This window comes from Daucus carota, chromosome 9, assembly GCF_001625215.2.
Source record: "Daucus carota subsp. sativus chromosome 9, DH1 v3.0, whole genome shotgun sequence".
Classification (NCBI taxonomy): Eukaryota; Viridiplantae; Streptophyta; class Magnoliopsida; order Apiales; family Apiaceae; genus Daucus; species Daucus carota.
This window is the reverse complement of record NC_030389.2, coordinates 42,678,428-42,702,937: the sequence shown is the minus strand read 5'-3', so window position 1 is coordinate 42,702,937 and position 24,510 is coordinate 42,678,428. Positions and strand designations below refer to the sequence as shown.

The 24,510-nt window shown below is 32.4% G+C and overlaps 2 protein-coding genes and 1 long non-coding RNA gene across 4 annotated transcripts; all 3 read right to left on the bottom strand.

Moving 5' to 3' along the window:
• Window positions 1–1,562: 1,562 nt before the first annotated feature.
• Window positions 1,563–5,690, bottom strand: LOC108200522 (uncharacterized protein At4g15545). Of its 2 annotated transcripts, XM_017368702.2 has the most exons (10): window positions 5,290–5,690; window positions 5,127–5,195; window positions 4,194–4,247; window positions 3,988–4,048; window positions 3,455–3,523; window positions 3,106–3,360; window positions 2,771–2,816; window positions 2,167–2,245; window positions 1,979–2,067; window positions 1,563–1,839 (listed from the first exon to the last, which is right to left on the bottom strand). In XM_017368702.2, the coding sequence occupies exons 1-10, from the start codon at window positions 5,560–5,562 to the stop codon at window positions 1,833–1,835; spliced, it is 1,002 nt and encodes a 333-aa protein (XP_017224191.1). In that variant the 5' UTR covers window positions 5,563–5,690; the 3' UTR covers window positions 1,563–1,832. The 2 variants fall into 2 exon arrangements, with proteins under 2 accessions (XP_017224191.1, XP_017224192.1); XM_017368703.2 differs by lacking the exon at window positions 3,455–3,523 and having other exon boundaries at window positions 1,615–1,839.
• Window positions 5,691–11,288: 5,598 nt separating this feature from the next.
• LOC135149136 (uncharacterized) lies at window positions 11,289–13,176 on the bottom strand. The gene is made up of 4 exons (XR_010287272.1): window positions 13,061–13,176; window positions 12,363–12,490; window positions 12,136–12,266; window positions 11,289–11,763 (listed from the first exon to the last, which is right to left on the bottom strand). It is a non-coding gene; the product is annotated as an uncharacterized LOC135149136 (long non-coding RNA).
• A 2,862-nt stretch (window positions 13,177–16,038) lies between these two features.
• LOC108200872 (lysine-specific demethylase JMJ26) lies at window positions 16,039–24,464 on the bottom strand. Its single transcript, XM_064084017.1, has 13 exons — window positions 23,788–24,464; window positions 23,570–23,697; window positions 23,100–23,199; window positions 22,861–23,002; window positions 22,358–22,421; window positions 21,552–22,272; window positions 20,972–21,301; window positions 19,736–20,035; window positions 19,045–19,117; window positions 18,876–18,961; window positions 17,731–17,850; window positions 17,508–17,568; window positions 16,039–16,169 (listed from the first exon to the last, which is right to left on the bottom strand). The coding sequence occupies exons 1-13, from the start codon at window positions 24,340–24,342 to the stop codon at window positions 16,159–16,161; spliced, it is 2,691 nt and encodes an 896-aa protein (XP_063940087.1). The 5' UTR covers window positions 24,343–24,464; the 3' UTR covers window positions 16,039–16,158.
• Between the last annotated feature and the right edge of the window lie 46 nt (window positions 24,465–24,510).

Genomic DNA, 24,510 nt, shown 5'->3' with positions numbered 1-24,510 from the left:
AAACAAAACTTAACAGGCCAAATACAAGTTAGAAATTTGACCCAATCTAGATCCGAAATTTTAATAGGTCTGAATATCTAACCCGAATCCGGCATGTGTTATTTCGTATCCCGAACTCAACCCGATCATAATAATTTATTAATAGATATATTTTTAGTAATAAAAAAATAAAAAAATTGTCTTTTTAATCCAAATAGATTATACTCACATCAAAATCCGTACTTTATGAGTCAAATTTTTGTCGATGGTCAGGTCAAATTTTACCTCCCCTAATTAATACTCCCCTCATATTTTAGGTGAAAACGGGCACCCTCTCACAATAAAATGTTGGTGAATAACTGTGAAGGCCCTTTTACGGACTACTTTGATGATCTTTTTAATTATCAATCTTTACTCGCCCTCAATCTCAATCTCAATGGATTTTCTCACGGCAAATACAAAGATAGGCACGTTGGAAATAAAATATAATTAACATTTTTTTCATCATTTAAGATTATAAAAATGTTTCATCAAATTTAAAAATATATAAAATATTTCATAAATTTACTAGATACTTCAAGATTTGAATATTAGATTTGCACTTACCATCCTAACTAGTAACTACTGCCGCTCATAATTCACATAATACACCACCAGGCTAGGTTTTTTGCCCGCTACACATAGTATAAAAAATTAATTTTTTTAAAAAAAATTATGAAATCAATTAAATTTTGTTAAAAACAAAATATATTTCCACCTCTCATATCATAACAACTTAATAAAGAGTTTTAAGAAAGTTATTAATAACTAATCAAGATTTCACAAAAATAAGGATGGTGGCTATCCATCAACATCCAAACATCTACATATCGTTAATCATCATCATCTGGAAAAAAATCGAACAATCATAATTCATATCCAAATTTTTTATTATCTAGATAGGGTTGGGGTTAGAGATGCACAAAAAATCTGTTCGGGCCAGATCCATACTGGGCCAAAAAAATCCGGATTTTTTTAAGACCAGATCGGGCCGGACTTTTTTAAAAATCGGGCCGAGCCAGGCTGGGCTTTTCCGAAAATACTAAGCCTGGTTTAGTTATAAAAAGTCCGGATTTTTAAAAATTTGGATTTTTTGAAAATACTAGATCTGTTTTAGGCCCTCGGACGTGTTTTAGGCCCTCGGACCGAGCCGGACCAGACCGGATTTTTTTCAGATCGAGTTTTTCAGATTTTTTTCCAGATGAGATCGGATTTCAGATTTTTGATTTTTTGAACATCTCTAGTTGGGACAAAAGTTTAACCCGCAACTGTCAACCCTACCCGAACCCAATCCGATAACCGAAATTGCCAGCCCTCCCTCACAGTCATGTTTCAACTGTGGGTGCTGAGCTTTGGCCTGAGAGTTTGGTTCCTTGACATTGTACTCTTTAATAAAATGTTGCATCAGTAAATAATACGAGATGTAGCGTTTCATTCATTGCTTCAATTGCCTAGATGACGAACCAGGCATTAATACCAAAACAATTCCTTCCCTTCATGTATTTAGCAAAAATCTCCACCATGGCACCATGCAAGTCAAAGAATTCACACAAACACTTGAATATGACTTGAGAAGAATTCTAATTTACATGAAGCTCCACAAATAAAGCATAGTCATGCTAGAGCCATTCAGTATCTCATAAGGGGCGAGACATCAGTATCTCACAAAACTAATCCAGTAACTAATGTAGCAAACAAGTTCATAAAGCCTTGATATACATCTTCCTATTGAAGCATAATATTATAATTCTAGCCTTAAGTTGCCCTTTAGCTTGTTTGACACAGAATTATACGGTTTCTCATAAGCCTCCAAATCAACTCCTGAAACATATGTACAAAACAGGAGTATATAAGTTTTGGACAGAAGGAAAAGACCGAACCAAAAGTAAGAAATGTAGTCGAGTAATCAATGATAACAAGAATTTCTCAAAAAAAGAATAGCTAAAACAGAAAAGATTACTTGGTATTGCGATTAAGTAATCCTTGAAAAAGCAAATAAAGATCTTTATTATCTGCTCCGAAAATCTCTTCTGCCTTTCTCAGTGTTTCCTGAAACAAGAACATAAATATACTTGTCGGTTTATTTTGTGAAAATAGACAAATTTCTACCAGGCATATAAAATGGTAGATCTCAAGTTCAGTAAGCACCTCACGAGTTTGCTTTTGAGCATTAAGTTCCTTTATGTTTGCGAGGAAAGCACTAAACTGTTCATAGGACAAACGACTCCTGGATCCACATCATTAAACAGTCAATCATAGTATCAAACAATAACTTTCCAGTTCTAAGATTTAATTTCACTTTGTTCACAAATTATTTAATAAACCATTAAAAAGATCAGAGTATCAACCTACAATACTTTAGAACAAAAAATTCAACAGAACGTTATTAGGCCGTCATTTAAAATTTTGCAATAACCTAAATCTAGATTAGCATAATAGAAATTGAACAGAATAATACTGCAGGACACACCTACCATGAAAGAGGAACTAAAATCAATAATTTTTGCTACTCGACTAAAATGTCTGGCTCCAATGATCAGGTCAAATGCATGATAAATTATATAGAATCTGTTATGTTTGCTTTGATTACAATATAGGGATCAAACAGACATTTTGATACAGCTTTGGTCACTCTGGACCAATATCATTAATGAAGTATGAACTAACATGATATTCATTATGTAATATCCAGATAATGACTAACATCTGGATATATTGACTAGCAATTAGCAGAATAATAATGGTAACTAACCTAGCTTGCCTGAAGAACTCCTTTCCATCAATCCGAGGAGGGCGTGCTAAAAAAATTAAATCACAAAAGAGATTAGATACAACAGAAACAAAGCTATGTAACCAATTTAAAGGAGACAAAATTTTACATTTTAGTAAATTATATCAAATGGTACTTTTAATAACAGGTAGCTGCCTTGCAGTTTTAAATTTAAAAACTTTGATTACTGAAAGAGGGGATGTAGATAAGTGGAAAATAAAAAACAACTGGATCACCACAGATCAACATCTAGTACATTAAGCTCCTTAGAATTAGCACTAGCTGAAACATAAAACGAAAACATAAACTACAGACACCTGTTGTAGAACGACCACGAGGAGGTGAACTTGCAGCTGATGATTGTTGGCTTGATGGGTACCAAGAAGAGAGTGATGCCCGTCCATCATACAGCGATTTTGTTGGTGAAGTGGCCCCAGAGGTTGTCTGAGGAGATTCGATAGATGAATACCTTCTAGGTGACCCATTTGTAGAATATACTTTTGGAGTAGCAGTCGGAGTAAGCCGGGGTGTGATATATGGACTAATTGCTCTTTGGCCAGTTTGCATCAAGGCTGTTATCCAAAATGTACGCTGGTTCATTAAAATAAAAGAGAAAATAATGCCAGACTATTTGTTAAGAAAAAACGCTGAAATGGCGGCAGGTACCATCAGTTATGGTGCTACTATCTGTAGATCCGCTTATAGAACGTTGTATCTTGTAGCCATTAGTCACCTCTGTAAAGTGAGGAGCATAATTATAATAACAGTGACTACCAGATGACCAAGAAGGAATCCAAAAATTTAGTCCATAATATGGCCAGTGAGTTACTCAATTAAATTCATTTTATATTGGGTTCACATGCCTATAGAGTATAGATTGTACGTTTCCATATCTTTCTGGAACTAGACTGTAGTAACACTCGATCCTTCTGATAGAATAAAAAGTTAGAGTTAACAAGGTCCCCTACCTATCCAAATCCTTCTTAACAAGATTTACCAAGGAGTAAATTAGAATTCTAAATGGATTGTAATTAGCTCCACCAAAAGATTATAATTTAGGCTATGTTTCAAATAGTGAATACACAATTTTATAATACCATGTTTCCTACAAGATAACGGCTTGATAAAAACAATTTTGCAAAATGTAATATAAACATAGCAGCTACTTTATATCATAAAAAAAATCTCAAATGATTTACCTGTAATAGGATAGGCTTTGGGAATTTGTTCACAAGTCTCGATGTCAACAGTTTCAGCTTGCTAATGGGAAGACCATAAGCATATTAGCACAATGGTTATATAAATAAACTGCTGATGATAAGTATTAAGATATTTAACAAGGATAGAGGAATTGGAACTATAAGAGAAAGATAACTGAAGTTCTGAGATGTCAGAATGTCCTTACAGATGAATCATCTTCACTTAGTGACTGCATCAATTGTCTTTTGAATGTCTCCAACTGCCAAAAGGAAAGCAAGTCCCAGGTGTTACACTAAATATTGGTTTACAGGTTCGGACCATTTTACACAAACCAATGAGAGCTAATGAATACACCATAAAAGAGTTGTTATTGTTATGTTTTTACTTATATAACCTTGTATTTAATGTGCCTAAATAAAAACACGCGCATTCATTCTAGTTAATGCGAGGGTAATAAGGGGAAAGTTTTTCATGTATAAATACAGCATGTGCTTTAATAAACTAAAACGTCTAATTTTATGGAACTTTTAAACAAAACTAATATGTCTATCAGTTCCAAACAGAAGGAGTATAAAAAAAAAGATATTTTAGCTACAACGACAAGGAAAGCATGCTAAGCATGAATGCAGCACCCTCTACTATATAAAACAACCAAAAAAAAGCTGTAGTTGCTAGAACTTATTAGCCAGACATTCACAATTGTATACACAACAGCAAATACAGTTTTCTCTTCTTAAATCCAAAACATCGAGCGCAAAAAAGGGTTCCGAAGAAAACCCTTACTAAACAAAATTATAAATACCATGTATAACAATCATTCACACAGGATTTCCATTTATAAACCTAAAATCTATCTAAACACTTGATATGAACTGATGGTAATTTCCAAAATCGCAAAGGAAAAACACAAGTCCGGCACAAAACTAATATATTTCCCATCCACATCAGCACAAGGCACTCCAAAAAACACCATCAACAACATCCGTAATTTTTCATTACACGAACCTTAATAATTCCAATCAGAAACAATTCATCATACAATAACCATCAAATTCACCACAAATTCCTCTATCACATTCATTACAAATAAACACCTAAAATAACTCCCTCGTAATTCATAAACATCAAAATTTCTCACCTTTGCTAAATCGCGACTCAACTTCTTGGCAGTCATCGCAAACGAATCCCGCTCCCTCGACAATCTCATCTTCATCAAACCACAAACACAATCAATTAAACTAAAAACCACCACCAAAACCAAAATCAACAAAAACAAACACAAAATCAAGAGAGAATTCTACATTATCTTCCGTAGTGACTCTGAGCTGCACTTGCGCATCCTGACACGCATCTTCAAGCACCGCAACCTTCTCCTCCAGCTGCGCAATCACCCTGTCCTTCTCACTCAAGCTCTGTCTCAACCTCCCCGTCTCGCTCTCGAGGTTCGACACGCGTGACGCAATCGCCATCGACGTTATCTTGCGAGCTAAATCGAGCTGATCGTACGGATCCGTGGGAATCACCGATAGAATCGCGTCCGGCAAGTTGAAATCGTGCCCTAAATTCTCCGACATTTCAAACCCTAGAAATGAGAAATGATGAGAAAGAGATTGAAAGAGTTTTGATTTTGGGGGCTTTGGAATAATCGAATAGAAAAGGGGGCGGTGGGTGGGGAGGTAATTTTATTGACTCGAAACGTACGAGTGTGTGTGTGTGTGTGAAATTATTTAATTTTTGTGTGTGTCGTTGTTGGGGTTTTAAAATGTTTTCAATTTCCCTCCAATTATGAGAAAAGCCGCTTAAATTATTATTTTATGATTTTTTGCGGTGGCCTGGTGGAGTGGGGGCTCCATGTCAGATTCAGAGATTTGGCCTTTGGGGTATATGGAGTAGGGGTGTCAATGGAGCGGATATCCGGTCCGACCCGGTCCGATCCAAGAGCTAACGGAGCGGATATGCATCACCTAAAATAATATCTGATCCGAAAAAAATCCGATCCGGAAAATATCTGATCCGATATGTATAGGATATGGATTTAATACGATCCGATCCGAAAAAAATCCGATCCGACTTATATATATATATATATATATATATATATATATATATATTTATATATCTGTGTATATATATACTCTATTAAGATATTACATATGTAAATAAATAAATAAAATTAAATAGCATTTGAACTTGGATAATTGAACTGCATTAGTACAACCTATTTCAATTTTAAGTTTCTCATATTTTATTAGAAAATTTGTAATATATATAAATTAACGTAGTGTTTCTCAATCCTAAACTCCCGGAATTTATTAAAGACTTGTAATATTTGAACAAGTGTATTTTTGTATTTTAAAAAACTACATTTTGAATTTATAAATTTTTATTATAAGTGATTCCAACAAATTTTTATAAGTGAAGATTTTTTTTTTTTTAAATATAAACGGAGCGGAGCTCCGATCCGAAAATCCGTGATCCTACGGATTAGGATATGGATCGCACTCTAAAAAATCCGGTTGAAATCCGATCCGAATCCGAATCCGGTAAAATTAAACGGATCAGGATATGGATCATGTCTGATCCGATCCAGATCCGATCCATTGACACCCCTAATATGGAGGAGAAAGTAGAAGCTGCTTCTGGCTTCTGCTTCTCTTGACCCGTTTGTGTAAAGAAATAGAAGCACTTTTAAAAAGCTGAGAATGCTAGCTTCTCTCTCACAGCTTCTGCTTCTTTTCCAAACACTTTATTAACTTCTTTACTTCTCACTTCTACTCCACTTCTTTACTATAAGTAAGAAATCACTTCTTTTAAGTTAACCCAAACGGCCCCAATATAAGTTGTAATTTGTAATCTCAAAATCATTTTAGAGAAAGTTTTTGGTGTTTTTGAGTGATTTGTTTTCGGGTTTTTATGTGAGAAGATGGGAAATAAATCAATTTACGAATAGAAGAGGCAATTTTATATGTTTTTTTATGTGTTAAACTTATAAAAAATAAATAACCTCTATGTTCTTTTTTCAAATTGCATCATTTTTGGCATTCCACGCTAATCAATTTCTAAAATATTTATATTTTCGATGATTTATAATTATTTAAATTTATTATCATTTGTACTCATTGATTTCTCTTAAATCAAGAGTATCTCATTTAGATCAATATAAATGAATGCATAATAATTGAATTCTGTTGGGTATAGAGAAATATCAAGATTTTGAATCGTTCCAGAGATCCAAACATACTCAAGGATGGGAAAGAGGAGCACCTCCTTCAGGATCAGGGACTCCACCCCATGTTTTTCAGATTAGAGCTATGATAAGGCAACCCCCAATATATACCCACAATAGTCGATGATAGTACGATTATACATATCGGGGCTGTTTGGTTTCAAGAATCAGCTTTCACTTTTAACTTCTGTTTTTCTTGACATATTTGTGTAAATAAACAGAAGCACTTTTTAGAAGCTGAGAATGTTAGCTTCTCTCTCAGGAACTTCTGCTTCTTTTCCAAATACTTTATTAACTTATTTACTTCTCACTTCTACTCCACTTTTTTAATTTAAGCAAAAAATCATTTCTTTTAGGTTAACTCAAACGGCCCCATTATCTCTCAAGGAGGAGGAAATCTTTTCAACTTTATCCGTTTCAAAATTGAACTCCTAATCCCCCTCTTTTCCCTCACCATGTTTTTTTTTTTTTTTTTTGTAAAGTCTACATACACGTAGATGAATTGTATCGAAATACAATAAACCGCATCAGGGATTTCTTTCTTTCAAAAAAGTTTATCATCTAACCGAAAGTCATGCAAGCATAACTCCGGACGCTTAGACAATAAAGCTTAAATGAATAAGTAAAGAAAACCCATAAGTCCCGTAGCTTCCAGAGTATCCTGAAAAAACAAATCAAACAAAACATAAATCAATATACAAAAAATCACACACATATAAGTTTAATTAAAGTAAAATAGAAAATCTAATAAAAAGCAAAAAAAAATATATATATATATATATATATATATATATTAAAAATAGATAGAAAATAAAATAATATAGAAATATTAATTAATTTCTAACCAAAGGAAAATCCTTTGGTTAGACACATAAAAATTAATTTTTTTGGCACAATAAAAATTAAAATTTAAGAGAGGAGTAAAGGATGAAATATAATTAAATATAATTAAATAAAATGATCATCAAAATGGTCAATAAGCCATTAAAAGTGGCATCCAAAATTGGAACAAAAAGCCATAAAATGCACGATAAAGCCATTAAAGGCACAATAAAGTCATCATTAATGACACCCATAAATGATTTTTAAATATTGAATCTTTGAAAAATAATAAAAGTAAACAATTTTCAAATTTGGATGGTAATTGATTATAGCTTAAGAAAAGTTGACTAATCTCCATAATATACACACAACACATTTAAGGAGCATTAAAACACATTTAAGACATATAAATCCAAAACCAATTTCAAAATTAAATTTATCAATTTATCAATTTAAGATAATTCATTTGTATATAAACGGTCAATTAATTATTCAAATTAAAGCATAATTTACTCAAATTAAAAACAAAAATACAAGTTAATGCATGTAGTGGAAAGTCAAATTCCAAGGATAAACAAATTTAAAAAAGAGTCAAATTCAAAAATAACTGATTTTAAGATTTGCAATTACTACTATTAAAACCAAATAATATTCAAAATTACAAAGCTAAAACTAGAATCACGGAATAAAATTAGTCAGTCAGTCTAATCTAATATTGCAACACGCACTAATTAAGTCACCAGTGCACCGGCTCCACCGTCACCATCCAAGAACCGCAAACAATTATCATGAACACTATCGAAAAAACTAAAAATCGAACATGAAGATACAAAACACCAAACGTAACTGATCCTATATATAATAAAAGATCGATAATATCTATCCAATCTTTTCAAGTTCGGACAAAAATAGATAGAAAAAGATGAAAATTGGATACAAAAACAACCCAAACAATAATAAATTTAAGCACACAATTATACCTAATCATGAAATATGAATCATCTCACAATAATATATACAGTAAAACAAAAACCAATCACATAATCATAATCATGTAGATTTATGTTTTGAAAAGATCACACCTGTTTTTTTTAAGTATTTCCGCAGATCTCCAAGACAATTTGCTGATGAAGGAGGTGTTGACACCGTAGATGGCGTTGCCCAAAGATTAGTCTAGAGTCGGATATTCTTTCCTTAGCCATGGCGCTCTTCTGGTTGATCCAAGCCATTAGTATATAGTAATATTTTTGTTGCACTGAAAAATGGGAATATCCCTCGGCAAGAACAAGTAAAACAGAAGCATCCTTTTCCCTCACCATGTTTTAATGCCTTGTAAAACAACGAACGCAGTTTGAAGAAGTGAAAGACGATCTCGAAGGCCAAGTCCTCAAAAAGGGCTAGTCCTCTCTACGGACAACACCAATGAAATATATTATCAATCAATAAATTACAAAGTAATTTTTAGGACTAATTGGATGAGAAATTTTAAAATATATACGGCAGCTCATATATTGTTGACCCGGTATACAAATTACAACAATCTCATAACTAAGTAAATTTCAGTGTTCTAAAAATCGCCGAGTCGGTCGAGTACTCGTTTTTATCCTCTCGTACGATCTAAGTTCCGAGTAATCGGGTAAATCGGTCAAAACTCGGTTTGACTCCGAGTACTCGAGGTCAAATCCGAATTTGACTTCTCAATTTTTTATTGTTTTATTTGACAAAAAAGATTAAACGTAAATTTATATATTTTTTGGTCTTTTTTCTGCAAAGTATTGACATTAATTAGAAAGTATATGTGTTCGATCATTAAAACTTGTGAATGATTATTATTATGTCAAAAATTATCAAACAAGTAACTTCTATTTGAACTTCATTATTTCGAGTGTGTTATTAAAATATTAATATTATTAGATAGATTTATTATTAATCTGTATATAATTATATATGAGAGAAAAAATTAATAAATTATCCGATAACTCATTCTTAGTACTCTCCAGAGTTCTGAGTACTCAATTTACGGAACCAAACTGAGTTGAACCGAGTTCCGATCTTTACAACCTTAATAAATTTACAAATTTAGAAGTTTAGGATTATAATAGTTTGTAGATATTGTCAATGTAACACTATTCACCATTCATATTCAAGATATATTCCCAAATTTTGTTGCCACTATTTCATATTTTGGGAACCGTACAAATTTATTATCCATAAACAAAACCGAAATGATTGGTAATATTATATTTAACCTCCTCCTACGATACTTTAGCTCACCGTAACTATTACAAAGAAATAAAAATAAAAATAAATTTAAGAGAATATTATACCTTATGTATAAGAAGTTTTGTTAAAGTGGGAGAGAAATTATTTAATCGTTAAGAATAACATAATGAATTCTTTAATATAAAAAATATTTTATCAAAAATATTGTGTTAATCAATTTCTCAATTAATCATATTTGGGAATTTATAAAAAAAAACTATATTTTCTTAATTTTTTTAATAATTCAGTATCTTTTAAAAATATTTGTAAAAAAATTGTCTGCAACTAAAAAAACTCGATGCAATTTTTATGATATGATTTGCAACAAAACGCAACCAAAGCAATTTTTGGAACAAATCAGAAATTATTTCGATTGTATTCGTTGATTTTTGTGGCATACAGTTGCAAACCAAATAATTTGCAAAACAAATAAAAAATTAGTATTCTTACAATTTTTTTAAAAAAATTAACATATTTTAGTAAAAAAAATTAAAAAGGAGTATTTTTTTATAAAAACTGACCATCATATTTTATCATGGTTATAAACATATATAATACATAGTTAATTATGTCAAATCTTTGATATCATGATAGAATTCGTTTCAATTTTTTTTCTTTGTAAAAGAAGAGTGCAATTACTTTACTCATTACCTAATACAATTTGATTTAAGAAACCTCAATTAAATTTGTTTTTGAAAACAACTCGGCGCATAAAAAATCAATTAATTTATTTATTGTTTAGTTGAATTGACCTCATTACTGTTTCACTACAAAAACTACCTATTATTCTAACAATATGAAAATAAATAAATAATATGCTCATTTGAAATTAACAATATTAATTCAATTTTTCTTATGTCATTTTCTAGAAAAATATCCACTAAATCAAAAAAATATATAAATCCGTCTGACTAACTTAGCAGTTCCACTAAGTTATTCCGATAAATGGACATACTATATAATTTCAACGTAACGTATATGGCCAAGAATCATAACAAGATACAAGCTTTTCTTTATATCCAACAATATTACTAGTCAAGGACATATTTCTACCTCATTCTCCCATATTTGTATAACATGACTGTATAGAGGCAAGGACATCACGTAAAAGATGTACTACAACTCATATATTGTCAACTCAATCCCCACAAGGTCTCAAATTTCTCCAGCAGAGAGTTATGAATTTGGGATCACCTAAACCTGAAAAAATCCATTTTATTAAACAAATGTTTTGACATGACAAGGGAAAATGCATCCAAATTTGCGGGCATAACGTACCATGTAAAAAAAACATGGTAATTGTCATTGTTGGAGAAGGGCTCTCTAGTAAAAATAAAACCTTCTCACCAGCCATTATTCAGCCATGCATCAACTGTTGCTCCAAACTCATAAGTAGTAGAAGGATCTTCTTTAGGAGGACACATGCGGATGGTAAGTCGGTCACATTGTCTCATGCTCAGCTTATCTGTTCGTGCAAGTCTTAGTAGAGGAACATATTTCTACACATCATATATTGTTACAAAAAAAAAAAGTTATCCAATCAACACTAGCTATACGATATATAATAATTTCTCAAACATATTTATTACTTCGACACATGTTAGAAATAACATCAGTTGCCTAATATTGAAATACACGAGTATCACATATGCTTGGGCTGGGTTGGGCCTCATTGACCAGTAGATTTTATCCTAGAATTCTTCAAGGACAGTGTTGAATGTAAACAATATATTTAAATTTGTGACTGGAATTGGGAAAGTAGTGATCATCCAAGAAATCAAAGGGCAACATAAGATATAGAACAGCTTGATCATTTGAAATGTTTTGTTTATTGTACCTCCAATATGCCAGATCTGTCTTCATCCTTCATGCCCTTGTAGTGGACTTTCCAACGTCTTTCGGAGATTTCCATGATCTTGCACTTACACCACACCAGTAGTCAGGTGCATAGTCAGGGTTCGCCTAAATCTAATAAAGCCATTTGATTAAAAAAAATATTTTGACATGACAAGAATACTATATGTAACAAGGGAAAATGCATCCAAATTTGTTGAAATATCTTACCAGTCAGAAAAGATGGTAATTGTCACTGTTGATGGGGGACTTTGCAGTAGAAACAACACCTTCCCACGAGCTATTATTCCGCCATGCATCAATGGCTGCTCCAACCTCATAAGTAGTAGGAGGATCTTCTTCAAGAGGACATGGACGGATAATTGTTACAAGCAAACAAAAGTCAAATAAGATATTAATAATGGGAATTGATAAATAAGCTCCACATTTTACTATTTAAACTCCAATTCCATATTTTATACCACATTTACCCATGCTTTCTACAAACGTTTCATCCATATTACATGTGATTATGCTATTTGGGTAAAGGAAAAAATTGAAATGGGGCTTAAATAGTATAGTTTGGAGCTTATTTATCAATTCTCATAATAATTTAAGAATACTCAACATTGAGTTATCGACTATAAATATCTCTAATTCAAACTACTTCGAATATTATAGTATTATATAGAAAGCTATAAAGTTTAAGATGTGTTTTAAAAAGATTTAATCATGTACAAATCAAATTTGCTAGAATATTAATTATATTTTAATTTATTAATACTATTTTCTAAATCAAATAACTCATAAAAACTTTATTTCAAATTTTTTGAAATAAAAATTATGCTACCAAAATTTCTAGATCAATTACTTCAAAAATTATCACATGATTAGATTAAAGAGTATGTAAATGTCCAATCTTCACTTACCCTTGTGAGCTCTAGATGAGATAAAGTTGAACTGGAGCATCATCTACATTGTTTTACAAATAGATCCAACAATAATGCAAGTATTGCGAAGTTCTATACTTCTGTGTGAAAAATCTGTCAAATAAGATGTTAATTAGCATCCCAATAATAAGATCTAAAAGTAAATCTAGCGAAAAAAGAAAAAACATAAGAAATGAATTAAATATCGATTTCGATTTGAAATCAAATATTTTAACATGATTATAGATGATATATTAACATACATCACAAATCTGTAACATATTTATTGAATTATTTTGATATGATTCTAAACGCCTTTTTACGAATTGATATAATATACCAAGCCTGAACAACAACTCAACAAGTATAAAATACTTACATGAATGACAAACCATCTCACAAGGAGTGATCTTATAATAATATTCTTTCATTCACAATTGAAGTATAGTCTCAAACTCGAGGCTTGAATCCACAAATGATAGAATGACTAACAAGTAATATATCTTGAATGCATATGCAAAAGAAGCTGTGCGGCGATTGTGTTGTTTACGAGAGATTATATATACGTGCGTTAGGGTTCGGGACCATGAAAGGTCTTACCCGGTGGCCCAAAATAAAAACTTATTAGGAATACATAAATTTGGGCCTAAATCTAAAATGTACATAAATTTGGGCCTAAATCCAAAATGTTTTGTGAATCATACTCATTTTGTTGTAAGTATCTAACGATTTTAATATTAGAATTTTTTAAAAGATATTTTATTCATAAAACTTTATAGATGTAGAGTATTATGTAATTTGTATAAATAAAAAAATTAATATATTGATATTAACAAATATATTTTTATTATCATAAATTATAATCGGTAGGATCAAAAATTTACATTCAAAATCTTCATCAATGAATATTAAGATCAGACAAAAGTATTCTTTTTTTTTTTGTTAAGTCAAGTATTCATTTTAATTATAATCATACAAACATTGAAAGATGAAAAGTTGATTTTATTTGAGAGGCAATAATAACTATTTGTTTTTCAAATTATTGAGTAAATGAGATTATTATTATTATTTCTTAATTTATCAAAAATTAGGGGTGAGGCATAAATTTGAAAAGCAGATTTCCAAATTATCGATCCGGTATTCGTTTAAAAAAAATTCAAAAATTCAGATATTTTATTAGAAAAGTTGGACTAGAATCCAATCCTGATTTTTTTATATAAATTAGAATTTAGATATGGACCACTAATTTTGTCAAATCGGATGTCCGAATTCAATCTGTTTTTGGTTTCTATTAGAAAAGCTGTTTTATTTATAATTAGTAATGATCTTATTATAGATAAATATTGTAATATATATTATACTAAATTACAACATTAAGTAATTTCTTATATAATTATATTAATTAATTAATTATGTTATTTGAAAAATTGATTTGGATGGAGATTATCAGATCTTCCAATTGAGAACACAACTTGAGGTTGCGTTTTCAACTGACAACTTAAAGCAGTGTTTTTGTCCGACATTGTAAATACGACAAGAATTTGTGTTTTGAATTGACAATATAGACCATTTTTTCAAAAAAAGACAATAAAAACCTTTTACTGCTAAATAGTGACACCTGAGACCAAAACCTAATGCTACCTTAACTACTACTTTTGTTACAAAAATAGTTGCTCATAAGTCTCAAGTCTAATAATCAACGCATGCTCAGCATCAGGATCTACGCATTAGTTGTTAACTATTGAGACTTAGATCCTAACACAAACTCTTACACGATAAACTTTGACCTAGTAATCTCTGATGACAAATCTACCTCGTCTATCTGATGAAAGTATAATTATTGATAGCGCTACAGACCTTAAGAAATTCACTCAAAAGTTAATTTTAACAATAGAGTTGATGAGTTTCACTACAAAGATTCAAGACTTTAGGATATTAATGTAGATGCAGCAAAGAAACTATTGATCTAGTTCCTCGGGTTTCAGAAGTATCAGTTCCTAACTTGAAGATGAAATCAAGAAAGTATAAGAAAGCATTTCCTGATGAAAATCTTATTCAGAGAATGACTATAAAGAAGGCTCAAACTACAAGAATAAGCAAATTCTCATGAACAATTTGCTCCATGTAAATCATAACCAAGTGATGATAAGAAACCTTCCTACTTAGTTTATTGGACGGAGGGAGTGGTTAAATTTTTAGAAAGCTTGGGCACGGATGAAATAATAGGACACATTTGAAAAATAAACCATTTATGATTTATAGTTTGATTAAACTTAAAAAAATCACTTACCATTTAAAATAAATTAATTAAAATACAAAAAGAATTATAAATTAGGTCATGAATTATAAATTGATTAAAGTGTTTAAAATATATGACTTATAAATTATTTAAATGATTGGATAATTTTATTTACAATATCTCATATTTAAAAAAACTTATTATTAAAAGAAAAAGAGAAATTACAGAAAAACAATAATTTTCTCAACTTCAGCTTCTCTTTCTTAACAATAATTTTCTCAACTTCAGCTTCTCTTTCTTAAATATCCACGTAAACATATCCACAACACATACATCTTAAAATAATACTATACAGTAAAATACTGTCAAAAAGCTCAGTGAAATAAGACCGTATTTTGCTTAAGGTGTTTTCTAATTTCAATTTGCCACTAATGGTTTTCCGTATTTACTTTTTTTTAAAAATCATCCGATTTAAACATTATTAAACAACTTATAAACTTTAAAAGCATTTGTATTGTTTTAGGCTTTTACCAGTTTTGCATGATAAGCAGAAACCAAGTCTTGGAGAACAATTCACCTTCAGGCTTCAGAACATTGAGTTAAACTTTAAGACATAGATAAATTAACAAGTGCATATCTTGATAATAACATGTGACCATTGCAAAAGGAGAGGCACCGGATCATGCAGTACACAAAAAACCAGACAAAAACATGTGAGAACCAGACTAATGCTAGTTCAGAGTACTTTCGACATATTCATTATGGCAAAAGCTTCCAACAAACTCTGTACACAAAAACCAGACAAACACAAACCTAGTTCAGAGTACTTTCGATGTGCAGCTTGCATGTCTGCTGATAATTATATTACGCCTGTAACAACAGCACATGAACCAGTAAGCAACTACGATGATGTTGAGGAACAATCTATAATAAAACTCTATACGGGGACTGAGGAGTATCTTTCCCATAATGAAACCTAAAATTTACCTATATTAATATAATAATAACAATTACAAACTTGAACCTACAGAATGCACACAAACAGATATAGATTTATATATACAGTTACAAAATGTCCAAATTCTACTTAAATTCTATGACTAGTAGTAATTTAATATGATGATGCAAGAGGAATTTATCTACCAGCCCCTTACCTCTACATACTTGAAACTATAAGTAGAGATGTTCAAAGAATTATCACGCATATGCCTGTTCGTGTGCGCACTATATAGAGGAAATTTTACTTGTCTCATTCCGTTTCTCACATAACAGAATTTTCAGCATTGACAAAAGATTAACTAGTGAAAACTAAAGAATTGTAAAGCTGAAATCTTTGTGATGATCCTCATTATTTGTAACTATGAAACAGTTCTACATCTAGCATATCTCAAGTTCTCTGACTAAATTTAGCGTTTGCATTCCTATAATTCTTTAGTTTTTGCATATTCACTCTAGAGAAAACTAAAGAATTTAAATGCTGAAATCTTTAAATGGTCCTCATAATTTATTGGTGATGAGCCTTCTAAAGATCTGTAATGACTTCCTAATCACTTTAAGGAGAATTTCTTAGTGCAAATATTGCAATCTTGGTCCTTGTAAAAATCTCTAATGAGACAGAAAAAACAAGGGAGCTCATGTTACACTTCCTGTTTTTTCTCCCTCATGACTTCTACTCTAAGCCATGGCACTTAATAATCTGTCCAATACAAAAAACTTCAGTCACCAACAGTTTCCACAACTCATTTGCCTCTACTTAAGTTCTGATTCTAGCTAACCCTGTGAGAGTTTTTAGTGAAACTAGTAAACGTAAATGGCATTAGTTAATCCATGATATGGACTGGAGCAAGGTGCCTCAGGTTGTGGCTTTCTCTTAGGTTAATTCAAACAATCACTTAATGACATAAGGCTTTGATGACAGAACTGGCAAAAAATAAACCCAACAACAATTAGAAAAAAAAAAAGAAGAAGAAAAAAGGTGCTTTCTTGATTTTAAACTCTACTTATGGGCCCAACTCCGTTCAAAAAATGAACAGGAATCAGTACAAACACTTACATAGCTGATTAAAAAAAAATTAAACAACTCTTAATGCACATAATATTGACAATACTTATCCATAATTGCATGGATTATTGGATTATTTGATGACATATCAAGTAGAAAATACAATCAACAGGCATAGAAGGGTCACACTCTGATGAAACAAGTACCTTCAATTTCAGCAAAATCCTTAACAGCTTGTTTCACTGCATATATTGTCATTTTCTTCACCTGTTACATAATTTAAAACCTTGAGAATAGTTGTAATTAAATCCACAAGCTTGAGTTCATTAGAGCTTTGTCAAATGGAAATCTGAGAACTGTTTAGAAATTAGCTCAAATTCATAACATACAACAGAAAAAAATTTGAAACCATCAGGATGTAGTGCATACCTCTAATTTGTCTTCTTTAGACCTGTGATTTTCGGGTAAAGCCCTGAACTCCTCAGTTAGTCGGATGCACTCATTAACATTTTCAGGTGAGACAAAGTCGAGAGCAACCTTTATACATGACTGCAGTGATCAAAATAAAAGTCCCTTAAAAAATTTACATTCATGTTAAAACTGGATATTGTTTCTGGAACTGTTCAGGAGTTTTATTGTCAAGAACAGGCGTGGGTAGTCTATTAATTATATGGACTGCTGTCATCACACACTCCCCCCAATATTTAAAAGGCATGCTTGATCGAAATCTTAGTGCTCTAGCTATTCCTAATATATGCCTATGTTTTCTTTCGACACGGGCATTCTGTTGTGGTCTGTTTACACATGAGGTCTGATGTATAACTCCATACTTTTTAAAGGACGTTTTGCATTTCGCGTCATCAAATTCTAAAGCACTGTCAGGCCTTATAGTTTTAATGTCTTTCCCAAAGTGAGTTCTAGCATAAACCAGGAAGCATCCTAGGTGATGTAAGGATTCATATTTGTGCTCCAACAGATAAACCCATGTCTAATGCGATCAACTATGGTCAAGAAGTATCTAAACTTAACCCCAAATACTTTGTAGGGACCCCAAATATCAATATGGATGTGTTCAAATATATCTTTGGCATGAGAATCACTCAATGAAAAAGGCAATTTTGTAAATTTTGACATGGGACAAGTCAAACATATTTTTGAAGCATGATGTTGAACAGGTTTGATACCTGAGATGTTTTGAAGTTTAGACAAAGGCAACATGAGAATGATTATCAAAAAGTAGGAAAAAGTTAAAAGGTTATGTGTTAGGGACTTTCTATTCAACTTATTTGGGTAACTGTCACGGTAACTACAGTTAGTACTGACATTCCCAAAAAATTATAGCCAAGATGTCTCCCACCACATAAATGCCCCGTGGATAACATTCTCCACGCGTTTTTTATGAATTATGATTAGTGATTTAAAAATAGTGGACACGGGTTTATGTCTACATGCATTTGAGCCAAATAGCACCACAATGCTCATCAAAGCTGTGATTTAAATAAACTTCTAATACATGTTACACACACACCCACACACAGATTTGTTTTTTGTGTAGAGCAGTAGAAACAGATCACCTTTAAATTCCTGACTTGATGAGGACAGCCGGCTGGTATAAATACAGCATCTCCTTGTTTTTGAACAAATGTCCATGGTTCAACTCCTAAATAATATGCCAATATCAGTAAAAAAAAAAAAAGAGTTTGGAAGGAATACCTAGTAATACAAATACATAAAAAGACCAACCATATTCTGCCTTCAGCTGATTTTTATGCTCTATGGTCAAGTAAAAAGTTTGATCGTGAATAGGGTCGAACACCTTCAAAACCAAAACAAGAAAATAAAATGCAAATTAGATAAGAAGAATAGGGGTTTCGGACTTCAATTACACAAAGTAGTATTTACATCTAGTACCAGTTGTCTAGTACATTGGTATGGCTTTATAACAGCCTCAAACATATTAGAAAAACAAGTATTATATCCTCATTCGCACTTTTAATCAAAGTACGTGTTTTTTTTTCTAAAATGATGTAATGTATAAGAGTAGACTCCGCCCAATAGTAGAAGATTTAAAGATTCTAAAATAATTTTAAGCATTATGATATGTATTCATATTGCCCGAATACAAATGCTTGATTTAATTTTACTATAATCCTTGATTTCTTAATCCGAATATCCTACATAATCTGACCAAAAGAACATGTGAATGTGACCTAATTGTCCACCCAACTATTATATAAACAACGAGAAACTTCTTAGTCCAATTTATGTAAATAATTACATATATAGCTTCTAAGTTTCTAACAAGTCAATTGATAAAGGATACAATAAAAAGGTAATAATAAAAAAAAATTAATACTGCAGGTTAAATTAGCAATACTTTGAAAAGAAGCCAATAACAAATTTGTTGAAATTAGCATAAAAAATTAATTAAAACCTGTTCCAGCGGAAGACAGTATATGTGCCTGAATTCATTAAAATGCTTTCTTAGATATTCCTTTAACTTGGGTGCATCTTGCCTCCGGAAAATGTCCCACAGAGCACCACCATCTGAGCATTTCATATCTTGTATATGGTCACTACAAGATCCAACACCATTCATTTTCATCTTTGTTTTCTTTTCATTCTCACAAATTTCTGTTTGATCCTGTGAATCATGAAGCTGCTTCAATGTTTCAATTTTTGAAAGATTATCTGAACTAGGAGTCACTTCATATATATGAGTCAACACATTGACCTGCAAGACATGCGATTAAATACAAGAAAAAAAAGGTTAGAACTGGTCAAATAAAAAGTAAAACACAGTGGAACTGTAAAAGACGGATCATCTGCGAAGTTGGACAGAGTTTATTGCATCGTTCAAAGTTCAATAGGAACATACTTTTAACAACCTTTATCGTTCAGAATAACTTACAACCAATGTGCCATAATTCAATTTAACTACTATAAAGGATATAGGTAGGTCCCTGCATTTAGTTACGTAAATAGTATGTTTCTGCGTCACAGAAACGATCCAGTTCAACAATGTTGCTCTAGTAGAAAGTATAAAATTTCTTGCTTAAGTTAAATCATACATATATAATATAACATCCATATGCATTAGCATGACATAAGTTGTTACAAACTTCTAATAGCACAAGGTCACTTGCATAGTTGGTCAATATGAAGTTATAATAATTTAGCAAATTTACTATTGATGTATATGGAAGGAAAGCTAAAGTATTTTACAGAACATAAACAAAAAATTCAATTACAGTCTGTAACCAATTCAAAACAAGTAAACAATGTCTCTCACAATTTGTTTTTCCATCATTTTGCTAAAGTAATATAGATATGTAGATGAACCACCGGACACCATTATAAATTTTATTACTGCATTCTGATAATTTCATATAATAAAACAACAAGAAGCTAGTGACGCTACACTCTTATTCCAGTTAAATCCTCTGCTATATGTGAAACTCATTATGAAGTTAATTTAAAACTATTGTCGGAACACATCCTGTCTATTCACCTTATCAATTCAGTTTAATCATCAAGCTAATTCTAGTATTATATAGATAAGAAGAATAACAAGAGAATGTTAAAAACGTTTCATATATATATATATATAAATATATATATATATATATATATATATATATATAAATTAGGCAAATGGTAAATAGCATACCGCATCAGAAATATCACAGTGGAGTTTTGTTACAGAGTCGCCGCGTCCCAATTCTTGAGAAAATCCATAAGCAATGTATGTTTTTGGCCCCATATCAGGCTTCAGTGAATCCTTAGGCAACTTAACGGCAAGATTTAGGTACCCTGCATGTGGATCTGTATATTCTTTGAAAGGCAGACTATTGAGAAACTCACCACAATGACGTGGTAAGTGCTCCTCAAATGTACTAGATGGAGGCCAGTCTTTCAACTTTAAAAGTTTGGGCCATCCATCACTATCATATATGCCATTCAAGTATCCACTGAAAAAATGATGTACATTTATATCTACCTACAAAAACAAAGAAAATTATGTATTCATGTGTATGTTCCCTGTCAAAAGGAAAAATATAACAATCTGCAAAATCTTTATACATAGTGGATCTGATGACTAACATGAACAAAATAACTAGATAATTATATTCAAGTTAAATAGAACATGCCAGACACTACATAAAACAACTCTCAACCAACACAGAAATGAAATTCTAAGAGACTAGCCACAAAGAACCAAGTAAACAGATAAGCAGGGTTTAACTGACCTCGCACCAATCCAAACAGTTGATGGCAGCCACGTCCAGAAGCTGATCATGCTTTCGGTTTCTTATTTGTCGGAACGCACGCCACATAACCATTGGTTCCCAGCTCAAACCACACGTAGTTGCAAGAACATTTCTGACAATAACTGGTTCACCTTTGAGCCAGTGGCATTGAAAATGTCCAAGTTCTCCTGGTCTCAAGTCTAAAGCAGTCGGAAAGTACAAAAAGTTGTCATCAGAACCTTCACGACAAGCAGCTTTTAGTAAATTCTTTTTACCACCAGCACTAATATTGAAACAAGAACACTGCTGGTCCTGAGTATTACAAACATGAAGTTTATGCGTCTTGGCAAGATTTTCAGCCTCTTTGCATAAGTCATGGACATAATTATCTCCTAATATGAATCTCAACTCTAAAATTCCTTGATCACAGCCACCCATTTCTTTTGGTGGGCAAGGTATGTTCCCATTCTCATGAGATTTCCATTCGTCTGCTGACTTTTGGTGACCTCTGCCACTATTTTTAGCAGGTAGTGATTGTAAAGGATGAGGCTTTTTTCCATGCAAATAATCTTTCCCGGGGTCGGTGAATTGCATACTCACTTTCTCCTTGCTTCCTTGAAGGCATCCATCCCTTATCTCCGAGCAACAGGAGAGACAAAGGTCATAGTTACAGTTTGGACAGCTTCTGTGTAAGTCAGCGATAGAAGTTCTACAGTTGTCGCTGAATGTCAAAAATTGGCCAAGTCAACTTCTTCACAAACACAACAAAAAAGATTATGAAAGCGATATAGGTTCTCTAAACATACCAAAACATTCGCTCATCTGGTTTACAGTTTGCATTTTGCACTTCAATTTTTGATATTGGAAGTCCTGCGTTTCCATACAGATAGGAATCAGTAACTAATATCAATGCATTACCCCGGAATAATCAACCATCCATATTTATCTTTAGTCGTAACACCATTAATTATAAGAAATTAAGCCCGGCTTCGGCAATGATTGACTGATATTATTGAATTAATTATCACATTTAACACACTTATTTCAAGCTAGCACAATCAAGAAAGAATTTATCAAATAGTTTAAAATATAGAGCCCCTATTGTAAACATAACTGTATCTAGCTTCAAGCCAGATCAAAATAATTTACGAGGAAAGCAAGTGACCACATCATTTTTTACAGCCATATTAAATGTGAACGTCCATATTTTAGACAGGCTTCAATTTGGGTGGTTACTCTTTATGCAATAAAATGCAGCCAACGACAACTGATAAGCCCATCAAACAGGCCAAGTGAATAAAAAAGATACCTTTGATCTTTGCTTCTATACGTTTTTCCATCAATTGCTCCTTGTTAAATTGTTTGAGGAAAGGGAGAAGCATTGATAAGATATACCTAGAGTACCGAATTTTTTCTTCAGGGCTGAATTTAACCTTGAACCTCTCCCTGTCCTGTAACACACCAAAATAATCTTGTAAATTCTATTGTAAAATGAAGGAAATCTAACAAGCATAAATCAACAAACAACAAGTACGAGAAGAAACTCACTTTGACCAGTACTTCTAAACGCAAGCACCGCTTGCAATTGCAGTTAAATTGACATACTGGGCATTTTATGGCAAAATCCTCTTCAGTCATCTTAGGATACCTATATCAAAACTCGATCAAGAACATGCTTATGGCAACAACAATAAATTGGAAAACTCACCAACAAAGATATACTCAAACAAATCACACAAATATCTACCAACATATTGCCAACCGTAACTAATTATCAAACGCATAACTAAACCTTAAGATGACCACAACTAGTGGCAGATACAAAGTGAAAACATAAATTCACAGAATACTTATAAATCACTAGAATATGTTGATGGCATACTAGCTGAGTATTCAACATGAACTCTAATCCTCTTTCACCCACCCCGCGACAAAGGTCATGAACTCGAATCCTCATTCCCCTCCCTGTATTCAAATCTAATGCTTTAAAAAAAATGCAGCACAAGAGAGGCTCATACCATTTTTTCATACAAGGCTCACAGTATCGCTTCTGTTCGCAAGCACTGCACTCCACAACCCGGCCACTATCATTCCTTTGGCACTGATGGCACATATTTGATTTCAAAACCTTCTCATTCCCCTGTACCTATAATTCACATACAAAACACACTTTAAACCATAACAAAAACAAAACACAAAATCTCACTTAAATTACAAACACCAAAACAAAACACACCTCCTTATTCTTCCCTCTAAGAGATCTCTTTCCTTCCTTCTCTCCATGATCTCTCTCTGTAGTTCTCTTCAATTTGGTGCCAAGATTTCTTGAACCAGTTCCATCAAGAAGACCATGACAAGACTTAATCAAGATTTCAGCTTTCTTCATAGCAGCCCTTTTGGGAACCAACCTAAGAACCTTATTCTCCTTGCCCACTTGATCATCTCTCTCAACATCTCTCTCAATCCCATCAAAACCATCTTCTTTCTCAACTTGAGCACTACTTTCCATCTCAAGATCCTTGATATATCTCATTTTCTTGCCCCCCAAGTCATCATCACTTAGAGGCCCATCTCTCACTTTCCTCCTCTTGTACACCACCACCTCATCATCCCTAAGCCCCTCTTTCACACTCTTCTTCATCTCTCTCCTCTTGTACACAGCCCACTCTTTCCCCCCATCTCTCTCGTGCACCTTTCTTGGCCTCTCTCTCTTCCTCTCGCCATCTCTCTCGTCTCTCTCGCAATCTCTCTCGTCTCTCTCGCAACCCTTTCTCTCCCTAAGCTTCATCATGCACAGAACAAACTAAAACAACGAACAGAGATATAATAATGATATATATTAGGAGTACCCTGTAACCCTAGCTGTACTATTAGGAGTAGAATACGTAACAAGGGGGTTGAAGAGACCTGTGTTGGGCGGGGATTAATTGGGACCGTTGGATTGAGTTTAGCTTCCGAG

Bases quoted from the DNA above. Each gene is read 5' to 3' on its own strand.
- LOC108200522 (XM_017368702.2), bottom strand. From the start codon at position 5,562: ATGTCGGAGAATTTAGGGCACGATTTCAACTTGCCGGACGCGATTCTA. The intron at 4,248-5,126 runs GTGAGAAATTTT...TCCTTTTGGCAG, and splicing joins TGAGTCGCGATTTAGCAAAG to TTGGAGACATTCAAAAGACA. The intron at 2,068-2,166 runs GTGCTTACTGAA...TTCTTGTTTCAG, and splicing joins CTCAAAAGCAAACTCGTGAG to GAAACACTGAGAAAGGCAGA.
- LOC108200872 (XM_064084017.1), bottom strand. From the start codon at position 24,342: ATGATGAAGCTTAGGGAGAGAAAGGGTTGCGAGAGAGACGAGAGAGAT. The intron at 22,422-22,860 runs GTATCTTTTTTA...ATGGAAACGCAG, and splicing joins TATAGAAGCAAAGATCAAAG to GACTTCCAATATCAAAAATT. The intron at 17,851-18,875 runs GTGATCTGTTTC...TGATCACTGCAG, and splicing joins ATCAAGTCAGGAATTTAAAG to TCATGTATAAAGGTTGCTCT.